This window comes from Erpetoichthys calabaricus, chromosome 18 (assembly GCF_900747795.2).
Source record: "Erpetoichthys calabaricus chromosome 18, fErpCal1.3, whole genome shotgun sequence".
In the NCBI taxonomy this organism is placed as follows: domain Eukaryota; kingdom Metazoa; phylum Chordata; class Cladistia; order Polypteriformes; family Polypteridae; genus Erpetoichthys; species Erpetoichthys calabaricus.
In genome coordinates, this window is record NC_041411.2 from 25,037,670 (window position 1) to 25,059,361 (window position 21,692).

Genomic DNA, 21,692 nt, shown 5'->3' on the forward strand with positions numbered 1-21,692 from the left:
TTATTGCTTTAGACTAGAGAATGCAGGACTGGGCACCTCTTACCTTGCTGTTTTCTTTGCACACAGTTAGATCACAAAGTGACTGAATTGCACCTGCCACCCTTGCCCTCTGGGTCTGCAGTTCTTTATTGTGACACGTTAATGGGGCAGGCGAGCCGGTTTGATGCTCTACATTGTTGGAATGCCACAGGCAGAGTCAGCTTTTCTGAGGTTACAGGATTTTCCTCCCACTTCGTTGTTTTTTTTTGTCACATTCCATCCTTAAAAGTGTCACCTCATGCTTTGTGTGCCATCCATGGGTATTACCAGGTTTGGCTCTGCCTTTTCTGACTTCTCTCGCTTTCAGTATTTCTTTTTTTTTTTCAGTTTCTAATTCTTCATCTCAATCTCTCCCGTTGGCAAAATTCTTTTATTTATTTATTTTTATCCCTGATTCCCCACTCCCCTAATGTCCTTTGCTTCACAAAGAGGAAGTGGCTCTGCACATACCTCCCCGCCCCACCTCTGCATATCAGGAAATGTGGTAACAACTGCTGAGAGATGGCTGACCCTTCTTCTCATATGAATGCTGGTGAGGTTGAACATACACTCCGGGGTCCCAAAGCTGCCAGCTGACTCCTGTAAACGCGTGCCTTTCAGCCGGCATGTGTGCCATTAGCTAAGAGGTTAACTTCTTTCCCTTTTGGCTCTTCTGTTTCCGTTAAGATCTTTGGTTTTTCTTACATTACAAAAGAAGGGGAAGTGAAGTTGCCCCGAAAGGTTTATGGTGTAATTTAAAGCAAATACACTTTAAACACACACACACTGCATTTTTGTAAACTTGTGTTGGGGTCTGTCACTCTCGTCAGCCGTTATATTTCAAAAAGCAACCCTCTGGTTTGCATTATATTCCCCAGTTATGATATACAGTATTATGTAATGACTTCAAAACTGTAAGAATCCTCTTCTCAGATCAGTATCGAGGTTTTAGCTGATGAGTATATGAGAGGGGACGATAGATGGATCATCCTCTGCCTTTTTTTGAAGGAGAACCTCATTTGAACAGCAGCCTAATATAGTGGTGCCTTTGTCATGGTGCTCAGGTTCCCAGTCCTCTATATGGCTGCAGTGATAGGGAATTCAGCTGCTCCTTATTGTGAATTGGTAGAAGGTGAGGACACTTGAGATCCTGATTGTAAGCACACAGTTAATGCTCGGTGTTTGGAAGACAGCTACATTTTTAAAAGTAAGTCTTAATAATTTTCTGTGTTTTGTGTTGTCTGCTACTACCAAAAAAAAAATATATGTGTGAACCTCTGCAGCCACATGGAAGCCACAAGAGGAACTGTGTGGGAGGGTAGGATCCAACAGCCTTCTTGTGACTTGAGTGAAAACTGCTGGCTGCAGATGAGATTAAGGAACCAACACACAGATGGTGGGTGAAATGTCAGTTCTTATCATTGCAGTGCACTTTACATAAATGGAACACTTACAGACCAAAAAAGTAGTCCTTTAGAAACGAAGCTCATGTCTCATTATGCCAGACATGAGTATGTCAGACATGCTGACTACAGCTGCTGATCTTGTCCCCGGACCGTGTCAATTTACATGACTGAAAATTGTGGGGAATGTCATATTTGGCCACTATGTGCCAACCTTCCAGCACACCTTCCAGTGCTTGCTTCTTTTTGTGACAGCCAATAACGTACTGCTTGACGGAGCTGGTACTGTATGAAATGTTAACAGCTATGGAGAGTTCCGCTACAACATCTGACCCTTTTCTTTTTTTTCCATTCAGTTGTGGTGCATAAAACAGGAGACATCAGATAGTCAAGCTTCTTTTCTGTTTGCATTTCTTATTAGTCATTACTGCATTCTATGCATTGTACTTCCTGATGAGCATTTATTGGATGTCAACCCGTATGCACACAGAGCCACAAATTGATTTTGTTGGAGTGACTTGCTGGGCATGCCGCATCATGTGACCGCTTTTTACAGAAGTACACTGCCAACTGCCTCCACCTCTCATGAGATTATGTGAATGATGACTGCGACTAAAAATCACTGGCAGAGTCGTCCAAGGTGACATGGCCTTTTAGGTATAATAAGAGTTCCTTTGTGGTTACCTGGTAATCTGAATAATGCAACTACTCTCCTCCCACCGTCACTAAAAATAATTAAACAACGGGCAGGAGTTTGTTTGAATGTTTATAGTGAGGAACAAGCTGCTCTTTGTAGATGAAATTGCCCTGTTAGGGAATGACAAGATGATCCACACACACATAATTATGGTGACAGAAAATATGTGCAGTTGTAGGAAATGGAACTGATGCTGTCACTGCATTGCAACAGTGCGACCTGTCTTCATTTTGGTTATGATTTGTGAGCCCCCTGGAGGACTGAGGCCTTCTTAAGCACCTCTGTCTTGGCTGTACTATTCTGTGTTGACTTTCTGAAGCTCCTTTTCATCCGTGATCTAACGCTTGGTTGCTTTATCTTTAGAAGTGACTGAAGGACAACCCCAAGGGGACACACTTGTTTAAAGCTCCTGTCCTTTATTGTCTGGTTAAGGTTCATGTACATGGTAGTTCTGAATAGGGCAAAGAGAGGCTTGGTGTCATATAATATCAAGTATTTGAAGACTCAATATTCCAAATGTATATTAAAGTTGTGACCTGAAGGACATTTTACTCGGACACAGAAAGTGACGTCCAGGACTGCGCAGCACAGAGTTTTTCCTAATTATCTGTTCTGTGCCCTTTTGGTATGGAGTTGCTGCTATATAAAAGTGTTACTAGATAAATGTGTATCTTTGCATCAAACAACACGGCATAACTCGGTTTATTAGAAAAAGACTTTTCAATTACACAGTGTAATTCCGTTTAGCTTTCCCACGACCCAGCTGAGGATAAAGTAGGTTTAATAGCTGGAAGAATGGATTATGTAAGCATCTTTAGTGCTCTCTTGCCTTATTCTTGACATGAACACAAATGTGGCTTTGCACCATCTGGTCCCATAGATGTATATGCTTTTTGTATATGCAGTGAATGTTTGCTTTTCCAGTTAGGAAGTCATTCACAAGAGAACCTTAATCTAAATAATTTACATTACTGGCTAGAGCAGTTGATTTCTGTTCACACCTTCACACATTTCACACATTTGAAGATGAAGAAGTCAAATTTTTGAACCACTACAGATGAACAAATTGAACTTAAAAATAAGCTTTTAACTCCAAGCACAAAATTCAAACCTTTAGAAATCTCAATAATCTTGTCAATGTGTCCCACATGAAGCTTGGACATTAGATTCATGATCTGGGGGTTCAGGTATCTCATGATGCATTGAGTACTGTAAAGAAATGACACACGATCAACGATTGAGGAGTTTGGGGGATTGGGGACCCTCATGAAGCAATGGGTGCTGGTGCATTGCTAAGCAATGAAACCCAGACAACGTGCTTTCACCTCATTAACACCTGAACTGCACTTCACAAACAGATGTGCCGGACAGTTTAAATTGCTGTGCTACTGCCAGGACCACCAGCAGGAGAAGTAGGCTGAGTGTAAGCAGCAGGTGTTGCATCCAGTACAGTCCCTCTTGTCCCCACGGCAAAAATGTCAGTCAAACCTCAAAATCAATGACCTTTCATGATCAGGGCTTGCACAGAAATCAATACTTGACCTCGGCCTTCTCTACACATCATGGTAAGGTCCAAATTTCATTCTCCTAAAGAAAAACGTTATTTGTTATGTTTCACCTATAGCAAGGATCCCTCGAAAACGCACATTTCTGTGGCTCATTCGCAGGTGCCAGTTGCGTGTGCAATGCTTGATACTTTTCATACCATAGAACAGGAGCACTAACTAATAAATAACCTAGAAATGACAGCACACTGAAAGTCACCTATTGCATCATGATAGTTGGACAATGCACCTTGTACAGTTTAGGCGAATCGTAACGTAGTCTTCCTCTTTGTTGCACCCTCTGTGTTGGGAGCCCCTGGCCTGGGGAGATAAGCTACATTATCCTGATTAATGTTTATTAACTCATGAAAAGAAGTGATTCAGATTTATGTTGTACTAATATTCCAATGAGTGAATCATTCTGACCCTAGAATGCTGGTGACTTTGTAGCAGCGCTATGAATTTAAGGACTCCATTTCCCAGCTGCTCTGAGGATATTGCCCTAATTGGACAACTGCAGAAGTTGCAGGGGTTGCTGGGGACAAGAGGAAGCTGGTTCAGCAGTAAAAGAGAGAGAAAAAGTCCTTTGTTTGGTGTTTGTGTTCACCAGTCTGTTTTGCCATCTGCATCATCTGCCTTAGACTGTCTTGTGCCTGCCTGTTGTGTGAGTAGTGTGTTGGATTTACCATCACCATTGTCTGAGGGAATGTGCCCCATCACACCACCTCTCGCCGCATCAGGAATACTGATAGGACTGTTTATACATTTCTTACAGCAAGCTGTTCACAGGATCGTCATTTTGTTCCTTCATTTCACAATATCTTTTCCCACTTTTTTTGCACTGTTCATGGACTAGGTTGTTAGTGTTTATTGCTTGGTGTTTATTGTTGTGTTATCTGTTATCACCTCATCGCTGTAGGCGATCAGGGAAGGTTATCTGTTTCTTTGCTGCTGATATTTTTTTTGCTTCATTCAATATACAACTATATTGGTTCAATTCTGTTATTTTGTGTCTCTCCGTGTGAGAGGTACAAGTTGGGCCAAGTCTGGGTGCGTTCCTGGGGATCCCCACCAAACAAAATACACAAATCTCTGCGGCATTGTGAACCTGAGCAGCTCCAGATCGCTACAACTTAACCAGGGAGACATCGGGGACAAGTAAACTTCATTTTGAATGTTCCATTTCAGGACTCGCCCAGGTGGACTTGCCCTGTTTGAATGTCAGTGCACTCAAATGAAAGCCTACAGTACAAATGAGCAGATCCAATCATCTCACGGTCACCTACAGTGGTGTGAAAAACTATTTGCCCCCTTCCTGATTTCTTATTCTTTTGCATGTTTGTCACACAAAATGTTTCTGATCATCAAACACATTTAACCATTAGTCAAATATAACACAAGTAAACACAAAATGCAGTTTTTAAATGATGGTGTTTATTATTTAGGGAGAAAAAAAATCCAAACCTACATGGCCCTGTGTGAAAAAGTAATTGCCCCCTTGTTAAAAAATAACCTAACTGTGGTGTATCACACCTGAGTTCAATTTCTGTAGCCACCCCCAGGCCTGACTACTGCCACACCTGTTTCAATCAAGAAATCACTTAAATAGGAGCTGCCTGACACAGAGAAGTAGACCAAAAGCACCTCAAAAGCTAGACATCATGCCAAGATCCAAAGAAATTCAGGAACAAATGAGAACAGAAGTAATTGAGATCTATCAGTCTGGTAAAGGTTATAAAGCCATTTCTAAAGCTTTGGGACTCCAGCGAACCACAGTGAGAGCCGTTATCCACAAATGGCAAAAACATGGAACAGTGGTGAACCTTCCCAGGAGTGGCCGGCCGACCAAAATTACCCTAAGAGCGCAGAGACGACTCATCCGAGAGGTCACAAAAGACCCCAGGACAACGTCTAAAGAACTGCAGGCCTCACTTGCCTCAATTAAGGTCAGTGTTCACGACTCCACCATAAGAAAGAGACTGGGCAAAAACGGCCTGCATGGCAGATTTCCAAGACGCAAACCACTGTTAAGCAAAAAGAACATTAGGGCTCGTCTCAATTTTGCTAAGAAACATCTCAATGATTGCCAAGATTTTTGGGAAAATACTTTGTGGACTGATGAGTCAAAAGTTGAACTTTTTGGAAGGCAAATGTCCCGTTACATCTGGCGTAAAAGGAACACAGCATTTCAGAAAAAGAACATCATACCAACAGTAAAATATGGTGGTGGTAGTGTGATGGTCTGGGGTTGTTTTGCTGCTTCAGGACCTGGAAGGCTTGCTGTGATAGATGGAACCATGAATTCTACTGTCTACCAAAAAATCCTGAAGGAGAATGTCCGGCCATCTGTTCGTCAACTCAAGCTGAAGCGATCTTGGGTGCTGCAACAGGACAATGACCCAAAACACACCAGCAAATCCACCTCTGAATGGCTGAAGAAAAACAAACTGAAGACTTTGGAGTGGCCTAGTCAAAGTCCTGACCTGAATCCAATTGAGATGCTATGGCATGACCTTAAAAAGGCGGTTCATGCTAGAAAACCCTCAAATAAAGCTGAATTACAACAAATTTCCAAAGATGAGTGGGCCAAAATTCCTCCAGAGCGCTGTAAAAGACTCATTGCAAGTTATCGCAAACGCTTGATTGCAGTTATTGCTGCTAAGGGTGGCCCAACCAGTTATTAGGTTCAGGGGGCAATTACTTTTTCACACAGGGCCATGTAGGTTTGGATTTTTTTTTCTCCCTAAATAATAAAAACCACCATTTACAAACTGCATTTTGTGTTTACTTGTGTTATATTTGACTAATGGTTAAATGTGTTTGATGATCAGAAACATTTTGTGTGACAAACATGCAAAAGAATAAGAAATCAGGAAGGGGGCAAATAGTTTTTCACACCACTGTACATGCTTCTAATCAACAGCAGAAGCCCTCTTATTCAAGCATGACCTTTTTTTTTACATGTTGTTGTGTTTTTATATATATATATATATATATATATATATATATATATGGTTGAAATAGTTTACTGTCAAATAAATGCAAAGAGTACACGACACGTGTTTCGCCCTCATTCTGGGCTCATCAGGTGTACACACTCCACTGCACTCCCTCTCGGGAATCGAACCTCGGACGTCAGCGTCAGAGGCGATGCCCCTAACGTTGCGCCACGGCGTGTGGTTCGTTTATTTGACAGCATGTAGATCGGGGTAATTACATTCACGGCATTCAAAGTCTGTGTCACAATCTGATAGTGTGGGTGGTTACCTACCAGGTAACGCTTTGTGGTTTGTATATATATATATATATATATATATATATATATATATATATATATATATATATATATGTATGTACTATTTATTTAACTAGCCACATTACCTGCTAAAGATGAGTAATAGAATACTTAGAAAATATTTGCTGTCTCTTGCCCTAGGTCTTCCTTCAGTGCCATTCCTCCATAATTGCGTGTGTGTGAACACCTCTTTACTGGCACTTCCTCTCTTGGGCTTGTTCCTGTAAAGCCTGTGTCTCATACTCTTTCGTTATTTGTGAGGCACATTTCTTGCCTCCTGTCTGGTTTTATACTTGCCGTCTTTGAAGATGACTCTCAGCATGGGTCAGCATGGCTCGTATGCCTTTTCTCCTCCTTGTGCATCTTGCGCTTGCTTTTTTTTTTTTTTTTTTGTGACCAAAGCCTAACTGGCCGATCGGATTGCTTAGAGGGACTGGACATGCAGACCTTAGCATTTTAATACAGCAGAGATTAATATATCCCTGAACTTCTGTAACTAAGCATTTCACGACAGTTTGCACTGTAAATAATTATGACAAAATTTGATTTAAAAATAAAATGTTATGTTACAGTTTTAAAAGCCAGTGATACTACACTAGTAGGGATACTAGTATAAATCAAGGGATGTTACACTTAGACTGTGTAATGTGCTAGTGAGACCACATTTTGAGCTCTTTATTTTTATTTTAATATGAATTGTATTCTGTTTAAAGAACAAAATACAATCCATTCAACAAAAGTGAATACAATAATAGGTTCCAAACAAAATCCGTCAAACTCCACAGCCAACCAACAGCCCCATGTGAAATGGTTTTTGTACAGAATAATGCAACAAGTGAAAAAAATCAGCACAGGTCTGATGTGCTTACCTCTGCAATTACATTAATGAATTCTTGCTGAATTAAAAAAATGTGAACTTACCCTTGTAAGGAGAATGTGATATATTGTTTTTTATTCTAATTTGAGATAATATAGAACATCACTTTCTCACCGAGTTACAGAAGGTAGAGTATGATTCTTCAAGAATCATTCTTTGTGAAAGTAGTGTTGTATACCTTATTAGGTCTGATGTTTCATAGCGCAATGTTATTCCACCCTTTATTGCTCCAAATACTTTTCTTAAAGCTTTATGACAAATTGTAGATTCAATGATGTCTGAAAGATATTTAAAACATTTTTTCAAATGGTTTGAGTGTCGAACATTCCCAAAACAGTTTATCTAACAACATAGGCTTCACAGGTTGGACCTTGCTTTAGGTGCATTTTAGACAATTTTTGATGAGATGTAAGTGAATGATTAGCAATTTTTAGTTGAGTTATGGCAGACCTTTATGCATGGATGAATTCTAGTCCATTTCTTCTGCTCACAGTTCTGATCACCAAACCATTAAAGACATCACCACTGTGGAAGCTGTGCAAAGCTTAGCAACAGAGTCCATTATGGCAGTGCTCCGCAACCAGTGTGCCACGGCACACTGGTGTGCCTTGAGCCGATACAGGTGTGACGCCATCAAATAAGACAATTTTCTAACTAAATAATATTTCAACGGTCCTCCTTAAAAACACAATAACGAGAATACGTGCAATGAAATATTCGCGTAAATAGCCTTTTAAAGGTTTCATAATTTTATGTGTCATTTCTCTGAAATAAAAAATCCCATCGCCTGGCGCCTGTCGCCTATGACGTAGGCCCTACGTAGTCACCAGACAACTCCGTAGTATGCTTTGATAGGTAGAGCGCTCCATGCCCTCACCTAGATTCAATTCAAGCCGATGTATTAGTCGTGCTATGTCGCATTCACTCATCTTGCGACAGTAGTTATCATTCATTACTATTAGTTGTGTTGCTGAATTGTGTATGGTTAACGTTCTTCGTGTGATTCATATTTAGTTTTATACCCCTTTAAATATGGATAAAATTGTACGTGGAAAAGATTCGTCTTCACGTACAGATGATGAAGAACCCAGCACAAGTGTTGCAAAAAAAAAAAACAAAGAAGATTGTGAAAAGGAAGTACAACGATGACTACATTCGATATGGATTTTCGTGGTGTGGTGACGAAACGGCTCCAAAGCCACAATGCATCATTTGCGGCGATCAGCTATCAAACGAGGCAATGGCACCCAGTAAACTAAATCGCCATCTAAATTCAAACCATCCCAGTTACGCCAAAAAAGACAAACAACTCTTGTGTTAATTAAAAATGATAAGCGGTCATGCTTAAAAGATCTTGACCAAGAACTTCGGGTTGCGCTGTCAAATATTGAGCCGAATATAAAACTTTTGTGTTCATTGAAACAAGCGCAGGTATCACATTAATCAGTCATTATGCTATAATAATTATTAAGATTGCATAAAAGTAAATATAGTATAGTTTTTATGTATGTATACTTATAATAAATGTATACTTATAATAAAAAATGAAAATTTATTGTAAAATTTGTGTATTAAATTAATATCTATATATCAGTGGCGTAGCTGGAGATCATGTTGCTCGGGGCGGTGAAAAATTTGACGCCCTAAAGCTGAAAAATAAATTGGAGATCATGTTGTCCGGGGCGGTGAAAAATTTGACGCCCCAAAGCTGAAAGAAATTTTTTCTTGCGCCTCCTCAAGGAACAAAAAAAAAGGAAACTACCGTAGTTTGGACGCCCCTAAATATCTGGCACTCGGAGCGGACCCCCCAGCTACGCCACTGCTATATATTTTAGCTTTTGACGTGCCGCGGAATTCTAGGAAGAACTTTGGTGTGTCGTAGGTGAGAAAAGGTTGCGGAGCACTGCATTATGGGACTCAAAGGCACCGTTCAGGGGCAACTGGGTGACAGACAACTCGGCGACATCCTTTACCAGTTAGGTAATAGTTAGGTTCAAAGAGATTTTTTAATGGTATTTAAATTACAATGTAGGGTGCCGGAAAATCCACAGAATCACCTGCTTTATTAAAGTCCCAATACGTTGAGAATAAAGATATTCATTAAGCCGTACTTGCAGGTCACCTTTTATACAGTATTCTAAATAACGTTATCATATGATTGCAATCAATACAATTTATATAAAGGATTAGCAATTATGGTTGCAGAAGATAATGTAAGATAGAGTTTGTTCCATCTGCAGAATAAAATTCGTTCGTCAATTATATAAATTTATTTTCAACATTCGAAATCACGTTGTCATTTAAATATAATTAAAAAATCTCTTTGAACCTAACTGGTAAAGGATGTCGTTGGGTTGTCTTTTCGCCGACTTGTCTTTTCTTGGGTTGTCTTTTCGCTGAGTTGACTGTCTCCCAGTTGCCACTGACCCCAAAGGCACATCGCACTTGTGAGAGGCTATGGGAATTAAATCTTTAAAGTCTTGAGCAGAGATGGCTGCATGGGGACCTAATCCAGGTCTTTGAAATTCTCAAAAGTCTTTGCTAAAACTGATTTGGCAGAATTCTTTACAAACAGATGTGGCCTACAGGGTGCAGTCCATCCACCCAAACCTGACACAAGTTCCAGCACAGCACACATTTATTTCAGCAGCACAGCACAATACACCAAGCACATACTAAATACACAGTCTCTTCTTTTCTTTTCTTCTTCTCTATCTCTCTCCTCCTCTTCTTCACCTCCACTCCTCCTCTGGCAAGCTTTGTCCACTCTGGCTCTCGGAGTAGTGACTGCTAGCTTCTTTTATGTTGCTCGTTAGGCCACTCTGGAAGTGCTCCCAGGTGTGGCAGAAGCCCAACATGATAGGTCTCTGCTTGATCTGTAGCTTCCCCTGGCGGCACCTATTGGACCCAACAGGGTTATAGCAAACTCCGACTCCCAGCATGCCCTGCGGGAATCCATGGTGCTGCAGCAACCCAGGGGTCTGTTCTCTAGTGTGCCCTGAACACACTCTCTCCCCCAGCCCAACCATTATCCAGGTGTCCCGGCCACAGTCAATGATGTACTTGAGAATGCTGGAGGAAAACAAAGAGAAGAACATTTATGACTGAAGCCAGGAAGCGCACAAAAGGTTATGGGAATCGGAAATAAACTACTCGTAGAATAAAATCGAACATTTTGATGACCTTTTAATAAAGTATCATGATAAGTTATTGAGATCACTCAGCATTAGCTAACTAGGCAAGCTTGATGGACTGGATGGTCTCCTCTTCTTTGTCAAACCCCTTATTTTCTCCTTTAGGTTGACAGTCATTGCCTACTTTCAGTTCAGGTTTTTGCTGAGGTTTGTAACCATGTTCCTGTTTTGTAGATTAAATTAAACAAAACCTATATGTCAACCTGACTTTGGGAAAGCAAGTTTTAAATTTCATTTTATGTAGTTAGTTACATTTACAGTATATAGTAAAAAAACAAATAAAGCATACAGGAACACACTTCAAGCTTGCACGTTGACACTGGAACAGGAAGGCCTAGATTATTCCTAACCCACAGACCACCTAAGTACAGGAGGGTTTTAAAGAGATGATTGGAGGTTTCTGCCTTGCTGAAGCCAGAGGCCAAAGGAGACTGAACCACGTGCCTCCAAATTCAGGAAGGATTCAAATGCTAATGAAGTCTGTCAGTTTGGGGGTAGAAACGGAAGCATGCAGAGAAAGAAGCTACATATACGGAGGAAGGTGGTCAATTGACAACAAAAACGTTCATTGTCTTCTGCTTACCAGTCTGAAGATATTTCTTTTTATCAGAAATCCAAAAACAAAAAAAAAAAGGGAAATGAGTCCTGAGAATGGGCTTCCTGGTCTTGGACTAGTTATCAGCATTGCGGGTGCAGAGCTTTGATCTTATTTCACCTTGGCACAGAATTTGTCCTTCCAGTATTATTAGACAGTGGCTGACTTTCTAGTTAAGTGGGTTAAAATCCTACATGGATGTTTCAGTATGAACTTCTTCAGTGCCAAAAGCAATGACTGCTGCAGCTTTCTGTTTACTTAGAATATACAGATGTGGCTTCTGTCCTTGCGCCCATTTCTGCTGAACATTTCTGTTCAGAATCTTTCATCTTCTTTTGCTTCTTATCAACTGTCTGTATGGGCTCACTTTATTTTTTTTCCTTTCCTGTCTTAACCATAAATGGCAGCACTCATTTGTCATTTGGTATGGTGGTAGTGGACGCGAGATCTTCAAAACATTTAATTTCAGACCTTTTGTATTGGCAGTGGTGGAGTCTGTGACTAAACAATTATGATTTTTTTTTTGGTGTATACTAACGGAAACCACTTCAACTTGTGCATGTGAAGGCAGACGTCAGCAGAGATGTGGACTGATTATTAGCCATTGCCATCGCTAGTTTGCTGCACAGCCTCCGTGTCTGGGTAGTGTTATTTTGTGAGAGGGCAAGGCTTGTTTTTAAACTGCCTGCAGATAAGGTTGACTGATTTTGATTTTTTTTTCTCTTGTTCTCAGTTAACCATTTCTGGTGTAGCTGGGTCTGTGGTATCTTTTCTACTGTTTGCTGCTGTAGTTTTGTTTTTTAGATGGGGAAGAGAACCAAGGTTTTGATTGTGTGTTTGTGAAATAGAAGGCTCAATCTGGAAATTTGTTAGTTTGACAGTAGTGCAGCCATACTGAGACACACCACTAAGACTGTCGGGTCATTTATTTCTGCCAGTTATTCCTGCGTTAGGAGTCAGTTCTCATCGATTAGATCAAGAGTGATGTCATCTGTGGGCTTTTCTGCTGGTGTAGTGTGAAAGAACAGCTGTGATTCAAACAAATGCTGAAACTTGTCAGTGATCGTGTAAGAATTCTAAATACTGTGTATATAGAATACTGCATATGTAACTGACCTGAAACCTTATTCAAGGCAACTTGTGATGAGGAGGCAGTGCAGCTGTTTGTATATTTTGGTGGGTACAGAGGATGGGGGGTACAGGTATAAGCAGACACCACCAAACGCTAGAAGTTAAAGCAGATATGTGAGTCGGGCAGGGGCACCTGCAATTAAAAGAATCCTGACAGATTAATAAGGAGTTATAAAAACAGTTAATCGTCACTAAGGCCCCGTCCTCAATACTGTTTTTGTTTAAAATCACAAACATTAGTCTCTGTTTTCCCATTATGTCCACACTACTTGTGCATTTTCTAAATTCTAAAAAGGGATACTTCTGAAAACGCTCCCCATGGCCGTAGACTTCTAAAAATGCTGCCTTGCTGTTGTAGTGTGGGTTGGTAAAAGCGCAGTTTTTCAAAAACGTGTGTTCTGATTTGTTTGTGTTTATTACACGGCTCTCTCCTGATTGGATCTGACTCGTAACATGGTCTTATTCTCTGCTTGGCCATCCTTCACGGAAGACAACCATATTCCAACAGAACAGACATAGAACAGCTGCGTTCCATGTCACTTGTTGTATTATTCTCCTGTTTGCATCTAAATTGTACTTTGTGCTGCTTGAATGCTGCATACACGTGCAAAAGGGAAAATAATTTACCAATCGCAACAGTTTGGCAATAAGTCCTATATCCGATGGCATTACTATCTCTTCTATTTCCCCAGGGATTGCCACTTTTGGGTAAAATGTCTATGCTCAATCTCAGTGTAGTGTCATATGCATTTTCAGTTGCTTGACTGTGGTTGGAGAAACTTTCATGAAAACACTAGTATAGCTAGAGATCGTTTTGGTTTAAACACTCAGTTTTTAAATGAAAATGTAGCTGTGTAGATTGTAAACAAGAGAACAGGACAATTATAAAGATTTGGGGAGTCCACCCCGTATACAGTAATCCCTCCTCCATCGCGGGGTTTGCGTTCCAGAGCCACCCGCGAAATAAGAAAATCCGCGAAGTAGAAACCATATGTTTATATGGTTATTTTTATATTGTCATGCTTGGGTCACAGATTTGCGCAGAAACACAGGAGGTTGTAGAGAGATAGGAACGTTATTCAAACACTGCAAACAAACATTTGTCTCTTTTTCAAAAGTTTAAACTGTGCTCCATGACAAGACAGAGATGACAGTTCCGTCTCACAATTAAAAGAATGCAAACATATCTTCCTCTTCAAAGGAGTGCGCGTCAGGAGCAGATAATGTCAGAGAGATAGAGAAAAGCAAACAAATCAATAGGGCTGTTTGGCTTTTAAGTATGCGAAGCACCGCGGCACAAAGCTGTTGAAGGCGACAGCTCACACCCCCTTCGTCAGGAGCAGAGAAAGAGAGAGAGAGAGACAGAGAAAAACAAACAAGCAAAAATCAATACCTGCCCTTCGAGCTTTTAAGTATGCGAAGCACCGTGCAGCATGTCGCTTCAGGAAGCAGCTGCACAGAAGGTAGCAACGTGAAGATAATCTTTAAGCATTTTTAGACGAGCGTCCGTATCGTCTAGGTGTGCGAACAGCCCTCCTGCTCAATCCCCCTACGTCAGGATCAGAGAAAGTCAGCGCAAGAGAGAGAGAGAGAAAAGTAAGTTGGGTTTCTTCTCAGCCATCTGCCAATAGCGTCCCTTGTATGAAATCAACTAGGCAAACCAACTGAGGAAGCATGTACCAGAAATTAAAAGACCCATTGTCCGCAGAAATCCGCGAACCAGCAAAAAATCCGCAATATATATTTAAATATGCTTACATATAAAATCCGCGATGGAGTGAAGCCGCGAAAGGTGAAGCGCGATATAGCGAGGGATTACTGTATTGTCACTACCAGCACAGAACGGTAGAGAGTAATCATAAAAGACTGAGTCATATAATGATTGATCTGTTGAAATGGTGGGTTTGTTCTTATACTTTCTTAGCAGGAAGAGGTGGGATAGGATGGGAAGTGAGGTCAGTAGAAGGGTCTGGTCTGGAACCGGAAGCAGGTGGAATTTAAAATGGATTATCTTTCTGAAGGTCTAGGAAAGAGGGGAAAAAAGGCATTAGTGCTGCTCATCAATCTCAGTCTCTGTTGCTTATCCTCAGCTAATCCCTTAGACTGCCTCCCACGCACACGTGTGTGACACAAAGTAGCCTAAGTGTTGTGCCACCAAGGTGGAATGTGGCAAGCAGCTAGGACAGGAATTATCACACCAAAATCTTTGTTTTTAATATTTTTTTAACTGAATTTAACATAAGACGTTTGACAAACAAGAGGAGACCATTCAGCCCATCAAGCTAATTTGCAAAGCTCATAGCTAAGTTGTCCCAACATTTCCTCCAGATACTTCTTAAAGGTTGTCAAGGTTTCTGCTTTAACTTAATGACATGGTAGTTTGTTTCAGATTCCCACAACTCTTTGCATAAAGAAGTGCTTCCTGGCTTCAGTCCTAAATGTACTTCCCCTTAATTTTCACTGAGGTCCTCAAGCATGTGATTCACTGTCAAGTTTAAAGAATTCTGTTAGATCTACTTTATCAATGCCTTTGAGGGTTTTGAAGACCTGGATTAGGTCACCACACAGCCTGAGACTAAGCAGGTTTAATTCTGAGTCTGTCACAACAGGACATGTCCTGGGATGTAACTGGTTGCTCTTCTCTTAACAGCTTCAGGTGCTTCTATGTCTTTCTTGTAGTGTGGTGACCAGATCTGCACACAATACTTCATATGTGGTCACATTAGTCCATTATATAGTCTGTGCATTACATCCCTTGATTTATGTGCAGCAGACTTTATGTTGTAACCCAACATTTTTTTCTGCATTTTTAACCACTTCTTTATATTGCTTAGATGATGAAAATGTTGTTTTTAGTTTAGTATGTTGTTATTACTCACGGATGTCAACAATGTGCCGGAATAACGAAAGGGGTGGTGGACAGTGTTACGATGGTTAGCTCCTGAGGCCTGGTTAGAGAATGACATGGCTGAAGATAAAAGGTACGTGCCTACGTAACATATGAATGAAAGAAAGATAGTGGGTAAAATGAATGACAACGTAACAGCACGTTCCGGAAATTATTATTGTTACGTTATTGTTACGTTGTAGCCGGCGAGTGCTGCGCATCTCACAGTTGTACCGTGGCTTGCTCACATGTCAGTGAAGTGATCCATATTTATTCTTTAAAGAGCCTCGATACCTATGTGTCCCCCTTTTAAAACCATTGCTCCGTGTATATTGCCTTACTCTTTGGATTGCCACAAAGCAACCTGCGAGATTGGAGAAAGGTTGAGAAGAGATCGTGAGAGGAAACGACAGCATCGTGAAAACGAGACGGACTGTGAACGGAGAGAAGCAGAAATGCTCCTACACCACCACATAATTACTATTCGGACAGTGATTCCGAGTAGGCTGTTCTTATCGAATCAATGTCCAAGGGTTTTCTTTTGTAATTTTGTTTCCCTTATAAAAAATCATAATGCTGTGCGACGAAGGGCCCAGTTCACAACTGGCAGCCGCGTTTAAACAGGGAGCCCTTCACAGACAACTTTAACACGCGCAACGTAGTTTGGCGCACATGGCTAGTTATAGTATACTTGTAGAAATGCTTTGGCTTATCTGTTGTACACCTATCCCTTTACATACACGGACATGGTTTATATAAAAATATGTTTATACCGTTGAAACACAGGGGGATTAGACTAGCATCACACTACACAAGTTCTAGTCAGGGAGCATGTCACATTTGGTGAATGCAGTTGCTGGATCTCATATCCTTGTCAGATTACATAGTGGTGATGACAGATTACACAACTCTCACATGGTGTCTCAGCACAGTTTCAAATTTCCTATTGTGTCGTTACAGTATTGTGACATATCTCGGCAGCCAATCATCGTGGAGCATCATTTATTATTTGGTCTGCACAGTGTTGAAAAATGAGAGATCAAATAGACATTAATCCGGTTTGACTCTGTCATGCCTAATCTCAGGGCACTATGAGTCACAGTGAAAATGCCAACAGGACCCAGGAGATGGACATCAAAGTCATAAACACAAGAAGGGCTGTTATCCAAGTTAAAAAAAATTCAAATTAACTAAGCCTAATATGCCAACCAGAAATCACAATGATAATGGATGTAATAGATTTGATACCTTTAATTAAAAATAAAAACCACTCACATGCTAGATAAAACCATGAAAGATTTGTTGTTTGTTATCCAGAATCCTGGACAACCGCAAAGTGCATGACGCTGATCTTTATACCATTGCAAAGGTGATGTCTCACACCACTACTTCTGGCTGTCACAAGATAGCAATCATTTGCAAATACTGCCAAAAATGGCAGTGCCCCATAGTAAACAAATATGTGTTGTGGCAAGATGTGAAATAATTTTAAGACATTTAAAACAACCTTACATCATTGAACCAGTTACATAAATAATTTCTATAAAACCATAAACTTAGTAGGAAAGAGAAAAGTAAGAAGATACTGTATGTGCAACCAACAATTAAATAATGTTCTCAATTATAACACCGTCCATGAATCACCAAGTTGAACTAAATTAAGGGTATGACTGAAAATCACTGGAAAAGTTGAGTAGTGTCAGGGCTTTAAGGGATGTGCCTGGGGTCACACAGTACAATACAATACAATACGATTTATTTTTGTATAGCCCAAAATCACACAAGAAGTGCCACAATGGGCTTTAACAGGCCCTCCCTCTTGACAGCCCCCCAGCCTTGACTGTCTAAGAAGACAAGGAAAAACTCCCAAAAAACTGTTTTTGGGAAAAAATGGAAGAAACATTGGGAAAGGCAGTTCAAAAAGAGACCCCTTTCCAGGTAGGTTGGGCGTGCAGTGGGTGTCAAAAGAAGGGGGTCAATACAATACAACAGTACAATACACAGAACAAAACAAATCCTCAATACAGTATAAAAATAAAAATTCTACAAGTACGGACCAAAATTTAACAGTAGATGATATCACAAAATATGATTTGGATTTGTTTAGAGTCCTGGAGACCTCAGCCATCAAGCTGCCTCCCCCATTTGGTAATTCCACAGCTGAAACATCGCTGGGCCAGCCAATCCGATGAAAGGACCCCTCTATCCCACGATTCCAATGATCCTCCATCAGGGATGACTTTTCCTTAGGCCGGCAAAACAACTTGGCAGGTGGGCCGTGGCACCAAGTGCCACATTTGAGTGAGTTGGAGGTGGGAATTAAACTGGCAACCTGGATGTTAGGTCCAGTGCCTCAGCCACTACATCCCACTGACTGTCTCAGTAAGGTAGCATTCCGGCCCTTTCTAGTGTTGATTAAAAGTGGAACTGGCACCACATTTATTGTACGCCATGAACGTTTGTTGATTATTTAGATATTTTCTGAAAGATCTATGTTCGGTATTTTCCTCTAAATACTTTAGTTTCTTAGTTTAGTGTCCCCTGAGTTAATTCATTCCTAATATGTTATTATGTACAAATATAATTGCAGGTAATATTTTAAAAAACACCTTTTGACTGAATGAGTTGAGGCTGCAGATGTGTATTTTGCCCTATTTAAGTGATAGCCTCTTTGAGATAAATGAAGCAGAAGACCGACTTTGGCCTTTTCCTGTGCCACTTCCTGTGATAACACTATGCACCCTTTTGAAAGGTTAATTATCTTCTACTTGTTTACAGGGGTGTTTAGTGATAGAAGCGGTGAGTCCATTTGTGGTCTCCAGCTCTTCTTGCAGTGTGCCTTCTAGGGCAGCTACCGTGTAGTTGCATCTCTCCTCAGCCCAGCCTTCATATTTCCTCCTTCAATCATTCACCTTCACAAGCTCATGTACACTATTGTATTTCTTTTTGCAGGAGTGTGGTGGTTTCCATCAAAGATGGCTCCATTCCTGAGGATTGCCTTCAATACCTTTGACCTAGGTACCCTTCAACAGGTCAATGAGAGGAGCCCTCCATTCTGTGCTGTTAAGATGAAGGAGTCACTCGCCACAGGTATGAATCCATTACTCACTTTTACTGTCCAGCGAGTGTTTTTTTGTCAAGGAGACAACATTTAAAGTTAATAAACCAAAATAATAGAGATGGGAATGATTAGGGGGCTAGAATGGACAAGGCTGTGATGGGCAACTTAGCCAGGACATCGGGATAAACCCTACTCTTTTCAAAAGATGCCTAGGGATATTTAATGAACACAGAGAGTCAGGACCTCAGTTTTAAGCCTTATCTGTAGGACAGCGCTATATTTACAGCACACGGTCCCCGTCACTGCACGCCACACAAAGACCACAGGGTAAGCAGCCCCTCCTGGCCTCACCAACACCTCTTCCAAAAGCAACTCGGGCATTTCCTAGGTGGTCTCCTATCCAAGTACTGGCAGAGCCCAAAAATGCTTAGCTTCAGGTGGATGACCTCTTCTGAATCGCTGGTGGTAAAGTGACAAACTTCAGAGTTTAATGAATGTTCCTTGTAAGTGATGTGAAAGGTTTAAAGGAAAGAAGAATGAGGGCAGCAAATGTAAAAAATTGATCACAAAAAGAAGTTCAGTAAAATCTGCACAGAAAGATGTTTTTCATTTTACACATTTCCTTACTGACAATAAAAACTTATATTTTTATATTCCTAGGAAGGATACAGTTGTATTTTCAGTTTACAAAATGTGGACAACCTTCTCATTTTGTGTGTTTTATGATGAAATATTTTAATAAATTGTGAATCGTTCTTTAAGTTTAAAAAAAATAAAATAACATCAGGGTTTTATTTATTTTTTTGCTTTATAGCCTAGTCGTAAGTGCCACTTAGGCTGACAAGTGTCATTGTGGACAGACTTGGACCACCAGGAGTTGCTAAACCCTTCCTTAAGGACAGTTGACAGAAACAAAAACACCATAAGCACCTCAGAGACAGAGTGGAGTCCTGAGAGGATGCCTTGTACTGCCATCCTAGGATGACATGAGACTCTGAGAATACAGTGGAGACCCACATGGCTCCTCTAGGCTGGTAGAGGGAAAGGTGTAACACTACTACCAAAATGGGGTATCAAATCGTCAGATGTTCGTTATGAGAATGTTGGAGTCCAGGGGTTCATTGGTCTCTAAGTGACCAGTCCTACCTGGTGGTACCAATTTTTTTTAATCCCACCCCTGACCCACTCAGATTAGATTTCAGAACTTCACCAGAAAGTGAAACTGAAACTGAGTTGGATGTTTCAGGAGGCGAGTTGGGGCAAATGCTGAACTTGTGGCAAGATGTTATGGCCAGAGAAAGAGAGTGAATTGGAGGTGTTATAGAAGGTTGGTGAAAGTGGATGTGGAAGTGTTGAGGGAGTTTTCTAGAGAGTGTTGCTATAAAAGTAGACAAGTGGGCCAGCCACCTCATGAGATAGTCAAGGATACTGAAACATGTAACAGCCTAGTCTTGTAGTAGCTATGGGTTGCTTCCCTTCTGTTGTGTTTGTATAATTTGTAACCCATGTGTCATGCATTATGCTTTGATAAATAAAGCCACACCATATACTTGCATTTAAGACTCTGGCCATTTCAATTTCTGGGTTATGGTGGTACACAAAGGTTTCTCTCAGCATAATATTTATTATTAGAAGAGTTCACAATTCATGGAGCATATGCTTAGCTTAAACATGGAGAACAAGTAGTCTAGACCTCATGATTCTTTACTGAATCAGACAAAAGTATCTTGAAACAGGGCTCACTCTATTTTTATTTCAGCTGCTTTATTTATTTATAAGATATAAATAAAAAATAGATCAGCAAACAATTTAATTGAGACGCACATTCCAAACTAGGATAAGACAGCAGATAGTCGTGAGGAGGGGTAGTAGAGCGCCCTGGCCTTAGAGTGTCATGCTTTCAGACACCTTTATCCAAGGCAGCTTGCAAGGCTAGGATATATATTACATCTGTTTACACATGTTCTGCATCTGAAGTACAAGGATGTTAAGTGACTTGTTCAGGGTCACAGAGTAAGTCAGAGCTAAGAATTTAGCTGCCAACTTTAAGGTTCATAGCCCAGTACAATAGCTACAGTTGGCTAGGCCACTTGCTTATCTATGTTATGTTACTTCATGAAAAGTCATGAAGTATTCTATGGAAACCAATGTGTGAACAGTCAGATCATCCATCCATTCATCCGTTTAACAAACCTACATTTCCAGTGCAGGGTCACAGGGAAACTGGAGCATATCCCAGCAAGCACAAAGGTACAAGGCAGGATGGACAGGATGGTAGTCCATTGCAGATGAAGACTGTCGCACACACCCACACACACATATTTAGCAACACAAGTTCACCTAACTGCACATCTTTGGACTGGGGGAGGAAACCCACACGGACATGGAGAGAACATGTAAACTCCACGCAGGCAGCATCCAGGATTTAAACCCTGGCCTCCTTGTTGTTAGGCAGCTTCACTATCACTGCATCACTCCCCAGTCAGATGAGACATGTCTAATTTGTTGGTTTTCTTTATAATTATTTTTTCCATTTCTTCCTTAACATCTTGTGAAGCACTTTGAGCTAAATGCCTTGTATGAAAATGTGATACAGAAGTAAATGCTGCCACTGTTGTGTTCATATATTTTGTAGAGGTTTGTAGGTATGCGTATATTTAATTAGAACTTTACTGACTCTCTGTCTCTCTGCCTAATATAATTCAGAAAGAGGGAAGACCTTGGTCCAGCGCAAGCCCACCATGTACCCAGCCTGGCAGTCCAGTTTTGATGCCCATATCCACGAGGGGCGTGTCATCCAGATTATCCTGATGAAAACTGCAGAGGAGCCTATCTCTGATGTGACAGTTGGGGTGTCTGTCCTGGCGGAACGCTGCAAGAAAGCAAACGGCAAGTCAGAATTCTGGGTAAGGCCACATTCATCCTCACATGTACTCATGAAGTTGGTGTGAGGATGCCAGCTGTTTGAAAATGTATATTGTTATGTAGTT

The 21,692-nt window shown here is 40.8% G+C and overlaps 1 protein-coding gene across 2 annotated transcripts in view; it reads left to right on the forward strand.

Annotated features, from left to right (window-relative positions):
- The window catches only part of LOC114669240 (protein kinase C delta type-like), a 93,089-nt gene that overhangs the window by 37,876 nt on the left and 33,521 nt on the right, over nt 1-21,692 (forward strand). For both annotated transcript variants that reach the window (XM_028825440.2, XM_028825441.2), the window contains exons 2-3: nt 18,594-18,731; nt 21,409-21,608. In XM_028825440.2, the coding sequence (XP_028681273.1) occupies nt 18,617-18,731; nt 21,409-21,608 (315 nt within the window). In that variant the 5' untranslated portion in view covers nt 18,594-18,616. The remainder of the gene's footprint in view (nt 1-18,593; nt 18,732-21,408; nt 21,609-21,692) is intronic.